Source organism: Podarcis filfolensis, assembly GCF_964270895.1.
Source record: "Podarcis filfolensis genome assembly, chromosome: 3".
NCBI lineage: Eukaryota > Metazoa > Chordata > Lepidosauria > Squamata > Lacertidae > Podarcis > Podarcis filfolensis.
The window spans coordinates 70,368,565-70,388,377 of record NC_139606.1 but is presented as its reverse complement, the minus strand read 5'-3'; the positions used below and the strand labels follow the sequence as shown (position 1 = coordinate 70,388,377).

The following is a 19,813-nucleotide window of genomic DNA, read 5'->3' as shown; positions in this document are numbered from 1 at the left end:
GGTAAAGGGACCCCTGAACACCAGGTCCATAAGGAGTGTTAAAAGCAGGTGCATCTCAAAACACTGCTTCCTCCAAATTCACCCATCTGAAACCCCAAACTATACCTATTTAAAATGGTCAAATCTCTATTTCAGTCTGTTCTTTGCCTTTTGTAGCACTTTTATGGCTCTCCCCACCATCTCCAGTGTCTGATAGTTGAGAACATTTGCTGACAACTTTCTGGTACTTTTCTTGTCCTCCACCCCCTCCCCATTTTCCTTTGTTAATTTCCATCCTTGAGTCTATTTCATACTGATTACTAGGTTGTAACTTCAAAGATAGTTAGCCTCTCAACCATTTGAGTGGATAACTGGGTCCTGTTGAAGCAGGGAAAACGCCTTTTAAAAACAAGCAATTATCTGCTGATGGTTTTTTTTCTTAGTTAATGCGCAGTTTACTGAAATAATGCCATAGCTTATAGCTAGCCAAAAGTACATCACTATTTTGAAAGTTCTTGGATAAGGAGCACTTGCATCAAAATTAATTTACTGTCTGGAAACTAATTAGGTGCTGCTTCTCTGTTCTGTGTACTAGTTTATTTCAGCCCGTGTTTGTTCATGTGTGTTCTTCTGACTGTGACCTCTGCAGCACTTATTTAAATTACCTTCCAACTTGAGAGACTCTTGGAAAACATAATCACAAAACACTGTCAAAAAGAAGGCCACTTATCTCTTTGACTATCCTAAGCTGTCTTTAAAATTTAACAATTGTTTCCCCTTAAGACATTTAGTTGCATAAGGCTTAAAACCACACAGTGAAACCCTTTGTGTCTTCCTTTATTGGAAAAAATGTATTGGACTTTCCACCCCTCTAGAATAAATTTTGCTTAGATTGAAAAGAAGACGGAAAACACAATTGGCTAGAGCCATTTGAGATGTGGTTGATTAAGTGTTATATCATCTGAGTCACTTTTATCCTACAGCTCTTTCAAATCAATGGTAATAAGGCAAATGGATCATTCTGCATTTTAGAAATTTGGTGAGTTGATTTAATATCCTGATTTAGTAGGATAAAGGGCAAACAGTCTCTACTGGGCTATTATCTCATTCAGCATCAGCCTCTGAAACTATGAGAACAGAATCATAACACCAGGCTTGGAAGCAGCCACAGGAGTGATTGAATCAAGTCACCCATACTCAGGTGTGAAGCTTTATGTGTAGCACATGGGCAGCATAAGCCTCTCTGACTTTGCAGAGTAGATTTGGATGTGACATCTCCATGCAGCCAACTAAATATATGCACAGTGACAGCCCATAATGAGTGATGATTCTGCACTTCCAGACAGATGCAGAAATGACCATGCATTTGACTGACTACTCAAGATTCTCATGTTCAAAGTCACCCTTGCTTTTAAAAAACCAATCTCTAGTGGCATAGAAGCTACTGGTTTGCTTGAACTGGAATGACTCTCACCAATGACCTCTCCTTTACTCTGACTCAAGATATCCTTTATTTAAACTTTGAATAACTTTTTGTGCACCTGGACTAAGCAGGATTAAACTCGCAGTACACCAGTTGATGCATGGGGAATTCAGTCCTGCTTTCTACAGGGATCAGTTGACTGAACTGTTGTCATGAGTTTCATTGAGGGGTCTAGGGGTGTGTGTGTGTGTGTGTGTGTGTGTGGCAAGCTCAGGAGGAAGGGTGTGAAATCAAAAAGCTAGAGTCTGATGACCCTGGGCAGGGTTGGGACAGGTTCTATTAAGCCCCCAGGAAGTCTTGTAGCTCCCCTAGGAAGAGGCTGTGGATCAGATCATGGGGAGGGATCAAATGGGGTGTTGGGGATGGTGAAATCTGGCTTTTGAGCTATCAGATACAGTCATATCTCGGAAGTCGAATGGAATCCGTTCAGGAAGTCCGTCCAACTTCCAAAACGTTTGGAAACCAAGGTATGGCTTCCGATTGGCTGCAGGAAGTTCGGCTTCCAAAAGAACGTTCACAAACCAGAACACTCACTTCCAGGTTTGTGGTGTTCGGGAGCCAAAATGTTTTACTCGCAAGGCGTTTGGGATCCAAGGTACAACTGTAATTCCATTCAAGTTTTTCCTGTTGGTGAGCCTCCATCCCCAAAGTTAGTGCTGACTGGCAAGCTATGCACTGAACAGGTGCTGTCTCTTCCTCTGCCCCCTAGGACATAGAGGAACCAATGCTAGCACAAAGAGACCACTTAGACCCAACCCACTCAAAGGAGTGCCCATTTGCTTGCTGTGTCTAAAGGCAGTTTGCTTGCTGTACAAAAGCTGTGCTTGCCACACTGTTCAAAAGCAAGGAGCATGGCAACATATCACTCATTGTATGGCTAGGTTAGACAATCCACCTGCTGTGCCTTTTAGCTTTTGCCTTGCCTATGTACTGTACTGATTAGTTCATTAAAGATTTCAGCAGAAACTGAAATTCAAGTTCTTCCTCCAATGAGATCCTTGACAGCAGATGTTGTCACATATGACATCCTATGTGGGGCAGGCACTCATAGTTAGGGAAAATCAGCCTCAAAGGCCAAATTTGGCACACAGGCTGGAAGTTCCTCAATCCTGATTTAAAAGTTTCTGGACTATGGGTTGGGATGGGGTTGAGTCTTGATAGCAAACCCTCTCAATTCAGTATCACAGTTGTACATGACCTCAGGGTGATGGATTCTTAAAACTTTATTGTCTTACGCTGTTACATTTTCTATTTGCAGCTTTTTTAAAGATGTGAAGTAATTACAATCAAATATGTATTCCTCAATGTTTTTTCTGAAGTCACACCGTCCCAAGAGGGCTGGACCACATGTGTTTTCTGAAATGTGTAAGCTGTTGTTGAAACTTCCATCCCCTGGAGATGGGGGGGAAACCAAGCTAAAGCACCTTCTGGCAGCATTACACAAGCTTCTTTGTTAGGACTCTGTTTTTGCAACCTTGCTTAAGTTTATATGAAGGTTGGGTTTTACGTTTTATCTATCTATCATCTATCTTTACTCTAACTAAGATGGCTGCTACTATGACAAAATTTGCAGTATCATAGATAGTTGGAATGTGCTTTCCACATGTGACATCATAAGCAGTATAATAATTAGAATAAGCGTCAGGACCAGACAAGTAATCAGGATTGGCCCTACCATTAGGCAGAGTGCAGCACCACCACCTCAGGTAATCATTTGTACCTCCCGCACTTTTCAGTGCGTTCCCCCATCACTTTCCAAACCACAAAAAGTCAATAAAAAGGGGGGGGGTTGTTGTGCTGGAGTGACAAACAAATTTATAGTAGGATTTAATATTAAAAGTATCTCACAAAGAAGAGCCCATTTTTAAATCATGTTAGATGTATTGACTTGTTAATCGGCAGGATCGGGCAGGGGTACTACACTGGTTTGGATTAGTTTGTTCTGATTGTATGCGTCCCACACATCCCATTAATGCAAGATAGCTTAGTGAGAAAAGCACTTGAAACTAACCCCCAAAGCCTCTGTCTATTCATTCAATTTATGATCCTTAAAGGGGGGAAATCCTGCCATGAAGAATATGTTTATCACAATTTACAATCTTTGTCTAGACGAGCTCACAGGAACTGAGCCACGATCAAACGTAAATCTTAACAGCTGAAATGGGAAGTTAGTGTGAAGAAACTGTAATTGTGTCAACACTTCCAGAGACACAAGTCAGAATTCTCTGGGTAGTGCTGTTATGTTTTCCCCATTAGAATCAATAAGGGCTGTGCACTTCTGAATTTATCTTCTATGTTCATGGGGTAATCCCTTCAGAAATATGACAACAGCTGGATGGAAGTGAGTGAGTGAAAATAGATGTTTCCAGGCCATGGCAGAGCTTCAAGTATCTCAAGGATCGCCTCTCTCCCCATGAACTGAGGCCCTTCTTCATGTGCGAGATGTCTGGAGGGTGACAACCTGAGAACAGGCCTTTTCAGTGGTGGGCCCTAGCTTGTGGTATGTTCTCTGCAGGGCGGCACACTTGGCACCATCTTTATCTGTTTTTAGGCACTTCTTTTTCTTTGCCCAGGCTTCTGCCCCTGAAGGGTGACAACTGGTGCTGTAATCACAACCCTCTCTTTCACTGCCAGCTAGGCAGTTATGGAAAGGGAAGGTAAGAACAAGGGAAAGAAAAATGGCAGCTTGGGGACAAAATGGAAGTGAGCAGGCAGCATCCTGTAGTTCTCTTCCACAGCATCCAGCCATTTCAACTGGGCTTGTACAAAAAAATGTTGGGAGGAGCTTTGCTTCTCAAAATATAAAATGTGTATGCAACTCCACAGCTGCACACATAAAGGCATAAGTTAACCAAGGTGTGGCTGTGTGTGTGCGCGCGAATTTCTCTTTGAAATTGTATATATGGTTGTGGGTTCTTCAGGAAGGCTAGTGTCTCAATAAACCAGAAAGCTGGCCATGGAAAAGAGAAAAGTGATTGAGCCTGGGATGTGGCAGAGAAACCTTTTTTGGAATTATAGCTATTATAGTGATTTTGAATAAGTGTGTTCACAAATTGTATTCCTGTTTAGAAAGGCAAGTAAATCATCAGTTGAGTTGAAGTAGAGCCATGCAATCATTCTTATCACAGAAGGCCAGCAAAATAAAATAAAAAAGCCAGCTATCTCCTTAACATAATAACGTATGTTTTCAATAGTGTATATTTTCCTATTATCATCATTTTGTCAGTAATGGAGAAGATTGGTAAGTGCTTTGGAAAACACAAAACAAGTTCCAAACATGATGTGCTGGCAAATAAGCCCTTAAGATGAGGATAAAAACAACAGTACCTACAAAGTTTTTTTATGGCCAATTACATTCTTGCAGGGTTTTATGCTGCCCCAGGGTCATCATGTTTGCAAAATAGGATAATTCAGTGTTTGTGTCCCATAAACAACCACCACCAGAAGTTACTCTCCTAATGCAGGGGGAAGCAGGGTTCTAGCATGAGAAGGAAATGGGCTCAGGTGGGAAGTGTTATGTATGGGACAAAGGTGGTACTTCAATAGGTCCACCTTTGCAAAATCCAAAGTACCAGTAGCACTGGCACCAATCAACATGACAATCTACAATCAACAATCTACATGATAAGGTGTTAGAATGGGGATGCTGCAGCTGGCATGTGACAAACGAGAATGGATCTATCAAACTGACCTGGCACAGAAGGTTGCTCTGGGTTTGCTTTAAAGCACACACACACACACACACAGAGAGAGAGAGAGAGAGAGAGAGAGAGAGAGAGAGAGATTTTTAATACACATTACAGCTTCACATATCTTTAGAGCTAGATCACCAAGTAACTGCCTATCAAATGTTGGAAGAAAAATGAGGACAACAGCTGTTCTGGATAAAGCATTGGAAGAAGGCATGGACTGGCATTTTCACATAATGAGAGATTGCTGCAGGTGATTCTAATATGACAGGGGTGCAGAGCCTGTGGCCCTCCGAGTAGAGTTCCCCTCTATATGTGGACAACCAAAATTATTAAGGGGCTGAAGCAACTCCCCTTTGAGGAACAGTTAAATGTGGGGCTCTTCAGTTTAGAAAACAGACAACTAAGGGAGAATGTGAGAGACGTGTGTAAGATTTTGCATGGCATGGAGAAAATGAATGGGGGTTGGTTTCTCCCCCTCATAATTCTAGAATCTGGGACCATACAATGAAGCTGAATGTTGGAAGATTCAGGAGCGATGAAAGAAAGTACCTATTCATGCAGCACATAGTTGAACTATGGAATTCACTATCACAAATTGAGCTATAACGATTGCATTTTTATCCTAATTATGGGTGATATTTAGCTAAATTATACACAGTAGACCTACTGAAATCAAAAGACATCCATTGATTTAAGTGGGTTTACTCTCAGGATGACTAACACTGGATAAGACCAGATAATAAAGTGTTTTGTTTATTTCCTATGCAAAGAGTAAATTTTGTGCCATAAAGAAATCCTTTGACATTCACTGACAGAGCTGAAGCAATACATTCTTTCTGAAATACCATTACATAACTAATAATGTGATCCCAGCAGTCAAGTTTGGGCTGCTTAATTTGTTTCCATGGAGTAAGACTGTAATTCTGATACACTGAAACATTTTCTCTTTGTGATATATATTTCCTTTATTTTTCAGGGTGTTTTGTATATTATTTGTTGTCCGAGTATATTATTTGTTGCTCTAAGGAAAAGAATCCTAAATTAAGCTGCATTTGTTATCCAAATGATGCAGTTGATACTTAGGTCCGATTTTCAGCATGTGTCAAAGCAGTTTACCTACCTTCTCATTGAAAGTCTGCTGTTCGACAAGATCACAACCTATTGGGGCTGGATGAGGAAAATCATTGTGGTTTGCAATCCAAATCCCCTATTCTCATTGTAAGTTCTGTTGCTGATTACAGTCTCCATCAACAATGCACGACCTGCTTACTCTGAAGCAATCTATTACGGACTGCAGTGCAAGTTTCTACCCTGGGAAACACCAGTGGGTGACCTTTTTAATTTTTTTGTCTCTTTGATAAGCAAGCTACATTCACCATCTTCACTAATTATGCCTTCCAGGATTTTCATCAGCAGAGTATTAGTCATTGCTCATAATGTAAGAAGCACAATGACATGTCATATACAATGTTATTTCATCTGTTATTATATTTTGCATGGAAGCAGGTTACATTCCATTGCTGTTTTTTAAATCTCATGTGCACTCAAGATCAAGCCTGTAAGGATAAGTTCAGTGACATCATTGACACTTTTTCAGTTTTATATTGGTGTAAAGGAAGGCGGAATATTCTCCTCCAGTGCGTTTCAATTCCAAACTGTCAGTTTAAAATGTACTGTGATGTGCTATTAGATTGGGAGGTTGTGGAAGGACAGTGTGTATTGAATGCTGGCATTTTTCATAATTATGTTGCCTGCAGGGTTACCACCTGTCCTAATTTGATCTGATTAAGGTGAAATGCAAAATTGTCCTCATTTTGCAGAAGAGGGAAAGAGTGCCAGGTTCTATCACAGAGCACAGAGGAGGAGAGGATATGATTACGGATATTGGCGGTGAGGGCGAGAAAGGGAAATGTATGTTGTCAGTTAAGCAGGAGATCAGATGCATGAAAATAAGGCTGGTCATTTATAGGGCATTGCTTTGATTTTGAAAGGAGCAATCCATTGTCTCTTGTCCAAATATTTAATTAATTGTGCGCATAATATCACTGTTCTGTTTTTTGTTTTGTTTTGTTTTTTTAAAAAAATAAGTCTCTCTTGGCTGAATATGTGTTTGTGAGCTATTTATTTGTAGACTAGAATCATTAAGTCTGAGGCATTTGTGTAGCAGTCTAAATATTTGTTCTAACTCCCATTGAAAGGCTAATGCTGGATTCACAAATGTGACTCAAAAGAACTGCACATGATGAAGTGTACTCCTTATCTCCTTTTAATACGTACCTTAGCAAAATAAGTGGAACATAGCTGCTAATGCAGATAAACGTGGTGGGCAACAGTCACGAGTTGCCGGTCTCTGCAGCCACAGCAGGCACTGTGATTCTCCAGTGGTTTGTCTTCACCCCTGGGGGCACATTCCATTGTCTCTTGAGACAGACAGAGGCCAACAACAAGGCAGCCGCCTTCTCCTGAGTCAGAAGATTTGGTCTATCTAGCTTGGTATCATCTACAATGACAGGCAGCGGCTCTCCCAAGGTTTCAGGCATGGGACTCTCCCAGCTTCACCTGAAGATGCCACAGGTTGAATATGGGACTTTCTGCACACATAGGCTCTAGCAATGAGCTATAGCCCTTCCTCAAAATGAAGTAGCAACTGTGAACATTGCTGCTTTTGGATCACTGAAAATCACTTATCATTATGTTCCATAGTAAATGTGTGTTTTGAGTTTTGGCTAAGGAGTTTGGATCTAGGACCCAAAGCAACCTCAAAACCTACTTTAGAGTTCTGGAGCTTATTCCTGCTGTTTGCCACCTCCTGCCAACAATAATGTTTCTGGTGATAGTAAGCTAATAGAGCGCACAAATGCTTTGATTTTCCAGCTGAAAACAGAGTTTGGAGAGGTGATTAAATATTTTTCTCCTTCTCCAAATCACTTTAACCTGAGGCCAGACATTATTTTTCTATAGGCTATTTGGTTAAAAAGCATCCTACTTCAGTTTCATTGCTCTTTCAAAAATGACTGTCCTTTTTGCCTTTTACCTGTTCATTCTAGCAGTCATTGTAACCTCCAGTAAGTTGGAAACAGAATTCTTAGACAGCTGTTTTTGCTTCATGGTGACTTTTATTCAGCTACAGTTGGTTGGTTGTTTTTTTTAGAAGACAACTTCCCCTCTTAGGATTGTTCTTCACCACATGCTGCAAACTCCTGACCTCGCTCTTGCTTTCTGAAAAGGGCCGATAATCATCAAACACCAGTGCCAGCATGAAGGTAGAAATCCAAGAGCAGAGCTTGCTTTGGAAATTCCAACTACTTTTTGAATAAAAGATGAAGAAGAAAAATCTTTTCATGAACTGGGTTGATTGTGCTAAATATCTAGTATGCCAACCGTGCAAAAAGCCTTTCACCCTTATTCATGCCATGAGGTTTCCACTGCAATATTTATGGACACAGTGCCAATAAAGAGAGGCTATGGACTAGAGGAAGATGGTTACAGATACTCCTGTAGTTTAAAAAATATAATAAAATCCTGTTTGATATTACTTTGTTTTCTAAGTCTGTTGTGCATTCAGCCTCAAGATGCAAACAGCAATGTTCAACCAGATTTAGTAAATATAAATTACACGGCTTGTAGAACCCAAGACTGTGATTTCTGTAGTGAAGGAGAAGTATTCCTGTCAGAGAAAGGTGAGGAGCTGCCCAGCAGTGTCAACAGTCAGAGAGCAGAATGCTGAGCAGAAGAGAAGTGGTCCAGAAGTCACCTGCACTAACAGAAGCTCTATGGTGGCTTTCAGGCAGCAAAGGGGGGCTAAAGTCAAAGGTAGACAATGTGGTACTCTCCAGATATTGTTAGACTACATTTCCCATCAACCACAATCAACATGTCCAATGATGTAAGTTGTAGTCCAGCAAAATCTAATAGTTGCACAGGTCCTATCCATTAGCACGGGGTGGGAAACCTCAGGCCCAGTGACTAAGGTGGCCCTCCAGAATTCTCTGTCTATCTCTTAGGACAGGCATAGGCAAACTTGGCCCTCCAGATGTTTTGGGGCTACAACTCTCATCATCCCTGACCACTGGTCCTGTTACCTAGGGATAATGGGAGTTGTAGTCCCAAAACATCTGAAGGGCCGAGTTTGCCCATGCCTGTCTTAGGACTTTCCCTAGGCCAAACCCATCACCAGCTCTGCTCTGTACCCTCCTTGGGTGCTTGTATCTGGCTGGCATGTGTCCTTAAAATGTGGCCATGCCTCTTGCTTGGAGGATGGAGAGATACAACATGTGTGATTGTAGAAACCGCTGACTTTGGTGTGGCAGTAACGTAGCCTACTACAAAGGCCAGAGTTGTGTTTACTCCTGTGTGCACTTTTAACTCTGTCCCTACCAACTTAACCACCCCTGGGATGTGGATCTTGGAAAGGTGCTCACAAGGAATATGGCTCTCGGATTGAAAAGTCCCCACTGCGACATTAGGAAGTGATCATAGTATTGCAAAGATTGAAGGCAAAAATAAGTCAGTGTAACTTTTGAGGAATAAGTACTCCATGAGGTTATCATTAGTTTCCCTTCCTCTAGGTTCAGAGTATGCTCCCATTTGCTTGAATACTACTTGTTCTCAGGACCTTCTGAGTCATGAATCAAGGTTTTCAGTGCTTTACTATTATATGTCAGCCTTCTCAACAGAGCAATCTCCCCCATTTTTTTCAGCCATTCTACTGCTGCTGCAGGGTAGGTTGAGAGTTTCCATACAAAGTTTTGCTGTTGTCAGTAAGGTCACATTTCCTGTATTATATTCAGAATTGTGGTCCAAAATTATTTTATTTTCATATGCATAAAATCTGCCTTTGGGTTGTTGTTGTTGGTTGGTTGGTTGGTTGTTTTGCATCTCCAGCACTGCATGTCTTGTCTATAATTTTTTTCAGTTAGGTACCAATGAAATATGATCTTATCTGTTTCTTTCTTTTAGATCAGCACTTAATAATGCTGCTGGGATGTTCTGAAACATCCAGTCCCATTCAGCTTGTGAGATGGTTAAATTAAAATTTGTTATATCCTGTTTCCATAGATTTCTAAGCACAAAAAGGTGGGGTTTTCTCAAACATATAATCATGAATTGGCCAAGATTTTCAAAAGTGAGATACATGTTGTTTCTCATTGCCTTGCCTTTTTCAGAAGCTCAGTCTATTAAATCCACAAATAATTCACCACATTTTACTCCAAAATTAGACATCAGTCCCACAACTTGAGAAAAGGAGTATCATGGTAGCTTCATACTTTATGGTCCCCAACGTGTCTACATGGGTGCTTAAAAACATCACCTACACTTTACTATACTACTTCGTTGTGGGAAGCACTATTCAAAACACCACTGTATGTGCAGTAATCAGGTTTAGCATGTAAAGTGACAAGTGGCCCCTAGTAGCTAATCTAAAAATCTTGCACTACCAATCTTACTAGACAGGCTTGGAATTGGTTTTGGAAACATCTCTGCCCTGAGCTTATTTGGATAGTCTATCATACAGCAGAGTTTTAAAATATCAATTAAATTGTCAAAAGTAACAGCTCCTGGCACCATAAAATTCCTTTAATTTGGCCAAAACTGAGATTACAATAAAGCCCTGTGCTTTGAATACGTGTATAGATTTAAAAAATAAAAAAAACACTCTCTGGAATGCAGACTTTTTCCCCCTGCTGCTATTTTCTGCCATAAAGATTAGCCAGGAAGTATGTTTGAAGCAAATAGCTATAGCGGTTCATTTACTTTGAGTAATTTAGCTTTAAAGCATGCATTAAAATGAAAAGCGCTTCTGCTTGCGGAGGCCAGAGTTGCAGATAATCAGTCCAGCAGAATTTTCCCCATTGCAGCTGACACACTGTGTACATTGCCAGTAATGCATTTCATGTCATTTGTTTTATCTATTCCAGTCTCTTGCGAGGCTCTCTTGGCAGTTACTGTGCAAGCACATTAGATGTGTGCACAAATTGCACTCCTTTTGCTTGTGATGTGTAAGCTGTGAAGAGACAGGACAGTTAAAATCAAGTTGCCACAAATCTTTCCTAAGAGACTTTTAGGTTGGCCTCCTAGAAAGTAGAGAGTCAGCGTAGACCAGTAGCTTCCAAGACAGAAGCCCTGCTGGATCAAACCAAAGGACCTTCCAGTCCAGCATTGTGTACTCACACATTCTCTTTTCAGATGCCTTTGGGAAACTGACAAGCAGGACCTGAGCTTTGAGTTGCAGACTTGAGCCTAGGATACTGGTTTTTTAAAAAAAAATGCATCATGGGAACACTGGGAGGCTTTGGGCAAGTCTCAAAATACCCATCAACACAATGGGCATGATATAGACTTACTCCACAGGAATAATGTTCATGGAAGGGAACCTACAAGGACTCCAAAACTCTTTGAATTACTTAAATGCTGTCAAAATTATGAGAACAATTTGCTTATTAGAAAACCCTGTGCACGTTTACTAAAAAGTAAGTTTCATGGTGTCCAATGAGCCTTATTCCCTAGGTTTGCTTATGAGTTCAGTCTGAAGGCTTTGTGCATTAATACACACAGTGGGATAGAAGCTGCTTCTGTTTGGTGCAATAATGTGCCATGGAAAGACTTGCATGACTTGTATATTTTTGGGACTACAACTCCCATCATCACTAGCTAACAGAACCAGTGGTCAAGGATGGTGGGAATTGTAGTCCCAAAACAGCGGGAGGGCCAAGTTTGGCCATCACTGGGATAACACAATGAGGCTATCACCCATATCACTGCATGTATATCCAATGGCACAGCTTTGGATGCAGGGATGGTTTTGCTGTTCCGTTCAGTGCTGCTACTCCCTGGGAAGTGTTATAATTGTTCCTTTAAATGTGAAAGACAAAGGGGGAGCTCTAGGAGAAGGAAATGCACCTGAATGCAAACTCTTTGAATTCAGCTGTTCAGGCACTTCTGTTCCCGTCTTGGTTGGCTCCTGTTTTCTGCTTGAGAGACACTCCTAGTGTAGCTGGAATGTGCCGTTAGGAACACAGAAAACTGACTTGCACTGAGTCAGAGTCAATAGTCTGTCTCGCTCAGTACCGTTTTCTCTGACTGGCAACGACTCTTCTGGCTCTTTCAAACCTGGGTCTCTCCTAGTTCAACCTGGAGATAACAAGGGTGGGATTCAACTAATGAGTCCCATCATCAGAAGTCTGTGTAAGGACTTCTGACCGTGCAACAAGGCTTCCCCACTTCCTCCCCTCATGCCCCTTCCAAAATTGGCTAGGGGGGCAGTGGTCAGAGAACCTTCCTAACAGCACACAGGGGCATGAGGGAAGGGTTGTTCTGTCTGGCAAGCAGAAATGCTTTTCCTGATTGAACAATCAGTACAGCATTGAATTCCTCCCCTTGTATTGAATTTACATACTACCTTAAATATTTCTAGGCCTCATTTTATAGACAAAGGCCTCACTTTGGGGCTTAGTTCACACAATGCAATATCATAAAAAATAGCACTATCATTGTCTTTCTGCTGTCCATTAGCAATAAGGTTTCTATCAATGTGTGAGCTGATCCCTTCAGCCAACTTCTTGTTTTTCACATGGTGGAAGCAAGACGGTTGCTACAAACCTCAAAGCATTTAATTAACTCTCGTACAATGAAGTCTCTATCTTTAGGCATCACTGTCTGACACTGCCTGACACCTCAAGAGTAATTAGAGTGTCATGGAGGTACAATTCTTCTGCACTGGATCGGACTCAAGAACGATAAAGGTCTTTCATTTACATCAGTATTCTAATTAGTTTCAACAGTTTAGAGATCTGAAAATGACTGGCGGATTGAATCAGTATTTATTAGGGTATTGTGATGTCAACACAATATTTCCAGCTTTGTTTCCATTGCAAATCATTATTTCTGTGCTTTATATAAATCATCTCAGCGCTAAAAAAATTGAGTTCATTTCTGTGTAAATCCCAAAGCTGATATCTCTTAAAATTAAAAAAAGAAGAATCAACCAGAATTGGATTCGGTTGTTTTTAGAATCTGCAATTTCACTAATTCTGGGATTTATTGCTAGTCGGGGGGGGGGGCTACTAAACAGCCATGAATTTCTTTTTTATCCTGATCAGCATGAAAGGATGTATTTGTATGTAAATTCCTATATTGTTATGGTGATTATGATGGCATTAATGCATGGGAAAGTATATATTTTATCTTAAAGGAAAATATATTATTTAGATGGAATAAAGGATCCTGAAAAACAAAAGTCCATTTGGTTTCACTCTATGATTTGTTAGTCATCTGCACAGCCTGCTATTTTCATTCATTATATGTGCAGTAAGTACCTGTGGGTGTAACTATACATGAGAGATAAAGAGTTTTTAACAGTTCTTCCCTCATCCCAGAGAACTGCTGAAACAGTAGGGCTTTAACAGAACTTATGACTGCATAGATTTCTGCCAAGGTTGTGGGACTTTTAGAAACTTTTGGTTTTTGGATTCTGGAGCCAGGGTCATAGTATCCTTGGTCATGTCACTGCTAGACACACCTAATGGCTTCATAGCCCATTGAAAAACATGTTATAAAAAAATCAAGGGCAAAACACAGAGTTAATAGTTCCTGTAAAATTACAAGAATTGTTCTGGTTCTCTTTTAGATGTTGTAACAGTCTACAAAACCTTGCATTAGTTATTTCACTAATGAAAATCTAGGTAGAATTCATCTTGTTGGGATCATATCATCTGCAGTGGAGAAAAAATAAAGCTTTTTACTGATGTTTTCTAGTCTCTTGATCTACCTAATCTGAGATCTTACCCACACTTAGCTTTTGCCCTGTTCTTTTCAGACACAGGTCCATGCTTAAAAGCTTTGTGTCCGAGCATTGTTGACTTTTGCCCTGGAGCTTTTCCCACAAAAACTCACTCTTTAACACTCAATCGGAGCAAACGTCAATTTAGGTTACCCATGGATTGCCGTTTGCAGCAATTGAGCTTTAGAGAGCCTGTTTTCTAGAGAAAGCTCTAGAAAGAGTGGAGGAAGCGTAAGTGTAGATAACACAATTGTTTAGCTACTATTTAAAGACACTTATCCACTTTTTCCCCTTTCTCATTTCCTTTGGTTCCACCAAGTTTTCTTTTTATTGAATATGTATATTTGAGTATTTTCCTTTTTAGCTCAGACTCCTTTTGTAAAGTTATACTTTACAGGGAGAATACAAGAGAGAGTTGCTATATTGAGGCTATGAGAGAGAGAGAGTGATTTATGTGAAAGACTGGTAATTAACCATTAGTGCAGTCCATGCAAAATGGATGTGAGTGCTAGGGCTGCAGATTTTCCCTCTTAAGCTTTGGCATTCATGGTTCATCATGAAACAAAAGGGTTTTTATTTAACCTTTAGTTGGTATAACATTGAACCTCTTGCCCTACTCTTTCCAAGCAAAGATACGTGGTTTAACACTCCATGTTTGAATGTTTTGTTGTTTTGTCCCAAGCTTTCCCTGTGAAAACTTGCTCTTAAAAGCTGAATTGGAACAAAGGTCAATTTGGGTTTTCTGCAGATTAATGTTTGCTCGGATTGAGTTTTAAAGAGCAAATTTTCATGGGAAAAACTGGGCAGGAGGTAAGGGTACTTGAAAACAGAACTTTAAACGTGGACTGTGCCTGGGAAAAGCAGAGTATTTCATGACAATGTGTTCTCCTTTTAACTTTCCAGAGTGGTTACATCTTTAACACTTCCTTCAAAATTTATAATCTGAGAGTAAACCATTCCCCCAAATCCTGAAGAGCTATCACTCTGGATGAATAGGTCACTCTTGATTTATTTGGGAAAGAAATGAATTATGTTTGTGTGTGTGTAGATAATACATTGTTGGACACTGGTTATGAGTGCCCATGGCACTGATGGCACCATTCCCTGCCCTGCCCTGCCCTTCAGGCCCCCAGATGCTTTTCAGTAGTGGGGCACTTTTTAAGGGGAGCCAAGCTCAGCACTCATCCATGGCGGCCCCCTACCATTATTAGTCAGTCAAAATGTAGTGCCCTGGGCATTGCATTTTGGGTAGTGAGATGGGGTGTGGCCACCGTAGATGGGAGTCAAGCTTAGCCCCCATTTAACAGTGCTGCTGCCTGTTAACTGCTGACATGTGCTTGGTGACGCTATGGAGGGCAGTGAGTGGCACCACCATTGCCAAAGCAGCAGCAGGAGCAGAGAATGCATGCCACGCCATACCGCAGCCACCACAAGGCGGGCCCTGGTTGGGTTGGGACCATGCTAAGGGCCTCCAAGTGTGGCGCTGGCCCTATGAATACACGTGGTCTTTCCACAAGCAGCAGCCCCATGAGATGAAAAAGGGTGTTTCCAGGGGTTGCCAAACACCATCCCCATTCACCCGACTCTAGCAGATGTGAATAAAAAGAAAACAAAGGAATTTTCTTATTAAAGATAAGCCCTCGTTGGTAGTAACAAGCTTAACCATCTCAAAGCTCCCATAATGTTTATACCTGAGTCCCTCTCATTCATAAGCCGCGTTGCTGGTTGTTGTTGTTGTTAAAAAAGATAATACCCTACAGAAAGTTTTCCCTTGCTAATCTCTTGCTTTCTCATCATACCACGGAGAGAAGGCCAGACTATAAAGATGAAGACTACAATCCTTCAAAGCATTCCTAGCAAGTTCTGAAATATGGTATAGCAGGATTGTCGGCTAATACTGTATATCTACTCCAGTTTTCAATAACATTTTACGATGCTACTTAAGCTGGGTATCCATCTCTGATGCTACATCTCTGTGTCTCCTCGCAGTATATCACACTCCCAGAGCCCATGAAAATAAGTTCTAAGCTGTATTTCTCTCTGTTCTTTTACTGCAGCTGGCTGTCCAGATTCCTTGATTAAAGAGCTGCATCACTTCAGAATTCTGGGCGAGGAGCAGGTGAGTTAACATCTGAAAGGCAGCGTCATGGTGTCATGAAAGATAGACGCTAATGAGACAGCTTCGTCTCTGGGGAAGCACCATGTGTCTCATGACCCTCTCTGTGCCCTGAAATTGGAATGGGGCACACACAAACACACACACACACACAGTATATATGTTTGTGTGTAAGAGGCTTTTTTTCATTCTATCCATCAGCCTTGACAGGTTATTAATTGGTACATCTGCTATCTGCCACAGTTTTTCAACTCTGGGCTGCTGCAGTAAACAGGCAGTGTAAAATGGCAGACAGACAAACAGGGGAATGAGGTCTGCTTAAACTGAAGACATATTCTTGCTTGGTGTGATCTCCTTATGCTTGGATTAGGATTGTATTTCTGCCGTTTTTGAAAATCTGGTTACTGCCCTCACTATAGGTCAGTTTTCAGGCTGAGTCACAGCAAAGGCTGATTAAGTGAGATACACACATGCATTTCCCTTTTTAAAAATTCAGAGCTACAGCGGGCAGATTCTGTACCCTTTGAATGCCTTTATAAAATCAGTCCACATTTGGAAGGAACTGAACTGCTTTTTTCAGGATTGGGCTTGCAGAATACATGCCCACCTTAAATTTATGATTAAGAATAGCATCTATGCATTGAGAGAGAGATTTGGGGAGAGATGTTAGGAAATCTAACTGATCCCTTTGTCTTCCTTTTGCAGAATGGCTGCACAACATCTGGTTGCCTCAAGGGGTTTTAAAACCTGCACAGAGAGGCCTAAATTGTATCCACTCACATCCAGCTTTTAACATGTGTTCCCCACAAAAGACTTAGCCAAAACTAAATCACATACTGTTTGCTTTATAAAGAAGTAAAATATTTTACACCCAATACATCAGGGGTCACAAAAATGGGGCTTTAAACACGTGTCCATCCAGTCGGCAGAAAGATTCAAAAGGAGGTTCCAAAAATAGTTTTCAAGAAAAAAAAACCCCATGAACAGGTACTCTCCAATTAAGAGCAAACCCCAGAGGGGGCAAGTAACAGCCATCCTTAACTGTCCTGCCCAACACAAAAAAGCTGTGTGTCCTTTGTCAGGAAGTTCCTATGTCAGGAACCAAACATGAAGGAAAACAGGTTGTGTGTATCTCCTAGTTGGGAAGATTTACAAGGTGGTGTTTTGGGAGCAGGAAGCCAGTGGTAGCCCTGCTCTTGAATCTACATTCTTCCAAAAGAAAGAAAGTGGACTAACCTGGGAGAGAACAAAGCTTGCAACGTGCTTCTAAATTCTTCCCAAGTGAATGAGTTCATAACCAAGGGACTTGCTGAAGGTGCTTGCTCAGCTGAACCCTTGCATGCATGCAAAAGGTGAGGCAGAAACTATCCCACACGATGATAATGATTTCTTGGATGAGGTATTTGGTCACTGAACATTATTAGTATCAGAGTATAGTATATGATATTTCATCTGTCCCCTGGGCTTCCTTCCAACCACCAGCTGTTCAGTGGGGAGCAGTTGTTAGGAGAAGGGACTTGGATGTTGTGCATGGTTGTACCTCTTTCCTCTGCAGAAATACCTGATAAAAGAAGAAGGCATGTGGGGAAAAGGTCTCAGCCCAGAGGTAGATGTGTGTTTTTGCAAATATGCAAAAAGTAGTCATTTGTTTTGCGATTGCATGCTTGCAAGCTTCAGCATGCAATTGCATTTTGAAGTTTGAGGCCTTAAATAGCTGTAAGGCAGGACTCAAACTGTGAATTGACCTTATTTATGTTAATTCTGCTAGGATTACTGAGCTACGTTTGCCTTTTATACAGTCAGTACAAATAAGGGATGTTGGAGAGCCCAACTTTTTTCTTAAAGTCTATGGAGAAAATGGAAAGTGAAGTTGTGTGGTATTATGAGGAATGAAATATGTGCTTCGATTTTCAGGAGTGAGTGTGTGTTTGTGTGTGTTAGAGAGAAGGTGGGAAGGAAAGAGGGAGAAAGAGAGAGAGATTGTGTGTTTCTGTGGTTGGAGACTGGTCCCATCCACTACTAGGTGACTCACAGCAGCTTTCCAGGAGGGTAATGTAGCTCTTGGGTCAAAAAAGGTTCACTACTCCTGAACTATATCTGAGAGTTTTCTTTCATTATGGGCATGGGGGTCCTTATTATCATCCAGATTACATCTTGAAGTAATTTGGGACAGTGACACCATGTTTTTGGAGAAGAGCAATAAATGTGTTTCCCTTGCCTTTGAGATATGCCGTTCTTTGTAAGATGTGCTGTTACTGATATCCAAACTCCTTTTCCATTCTTTTTCCTTCCTTTATCTGGTTCCTTTGAGTGGACTTAATGACTTTGGATCTCCTTTTTGTGAACAATAAAGGCAGAATATATTCTCAAAGCTTTGTGCAGATATGATTTAAATATTCTTAGTGAGTTGTATAAATTAAAAATGTAGGAAATGTTCCCATGACCCTTTTTAGCAAAATTATCTTTTCACTAAAATATTCCAATTTGCTCCAGTTATGTTTACAGTGAGTAAAAGCCTGTCCCACTTAACTTATTTTACAAAAGAGTAGTTTTCAACATTGAGGCTGCAATTCAACACACACTTTCATGGTGGTAAATCCAATTGATCTGTGTGGGGCATACTTTAGATACTGCACTGCCAGTGATTCATCTGGACCAACAAAATATGCAGCAACCAATTTCTCAGATATATCTTTCACTCTTTAAGAGAGGGTTTTTGAAAGTTCAAGCTTATAAATGAAGATCTTTCAGGAAACCTTGCAGGTGTGTGAGCTTTATGGTATTTTGGATTTTGAGCTTTTCTACTCTATTGGTTTGTCAATGGGTTAATTCAGAGAAGTGTAGGGAAAGTGAAAGTGCTACAACAGATATGACTGTGTTGCTTCCGTTTTGTAAATATCTTGCTTCTGATTATTTGAATGTATAGGGAGTAGGATCTAGAGATCTTTTCCAGTTTCTCCTCTTCTTTCCAATTTGGGAATTATGGGCAGTTCAGTCTACACCTCCCTGCTTTATTTAAATCCTGATCTGCACATGCAGCATAATAAGTTGGAAATAATGTGGTTGTATCTAGAGGTGGTGAAATGGAATGTACTATTTTCAACTGCAGGTGGGTGGGTGTGCCACAATTTTACAAGCTCCCTTGCATTAAAACAAAAACACAACTCCTTCAAGTGCAAGATAAGCACAACAAATAATGAGATGGGGTGGAATCCTCCTCCTGATTTTTTTTCAGTTGCAGAATTATTTATTTTTATTTTTATAATGTGGGAATTCCAAAATGCCATCCTACCTTTCAAGGAGCATCTCCACCCCCATAGTTCAGCTCGGATACTGAGATCTAGCGTCAAGGGCCTTCTGGCGGTTCCCTCACTGCGAGAAGTGAGGGTACAGGGAACCAGGCAGAGGGCCTTCTCAGTAGTGGCACCCACCCTGTCTTACTTTTAAAAGACATCTGAAGGCAGCCCTGTTTAGGGATGTTTTTAATGTTTAATGCTGCGTTGTGTTTTTAATATTCGGCTGGGAGCCGCCCAGAGTGGCTAGGGAAACCCAAGCAGATGGGAGGGGTATAAATAAATTGTTGTTGTTGTTGTTGACCCAAGCAGATGGGAGGGGTATAAATAAATTGTTGTTGTTGTTGTTGTTATATAAGGCTGTCAGAACCGAAGCAGATAGGGGCTGACCAGCCCGCCTCTTTTGGAGAACAACCTGAGAGATACTAGATCAGGATGTATGTGTCTATGCATAATTATGTTGCTAACAAG

At 40.9% G+C, this 19,813-nt stretch overlaps 1 protein-coding gene across 4 annotated transcripts in view; it reads left to right on the top strand.

The window, feature by feature from the left end:
• PRKN (parkin RBR E3 ubiquitin protein ligase) overlaps positions 1 to 19,813 on the top strand; it is a 610,775-nt gene that overhangs the window by 499,107 nt on the left and 91,855 nt on the right. For all 4 annotated transcript variants that reach the window (XM_083605872.1, XM_083605873.1, XM_083605874.1 and 1 more), the window contains one exon: positions 15,991 to 16,052. In XM_083605872.1, the coding sequence (XP_083461998.1) occupies positions 15,991 to 16,052 (62 nt within the window). The remainder of the gene's footprint in view (positions 1 to 15,990; positions 16,053 to 19,813) is intronic.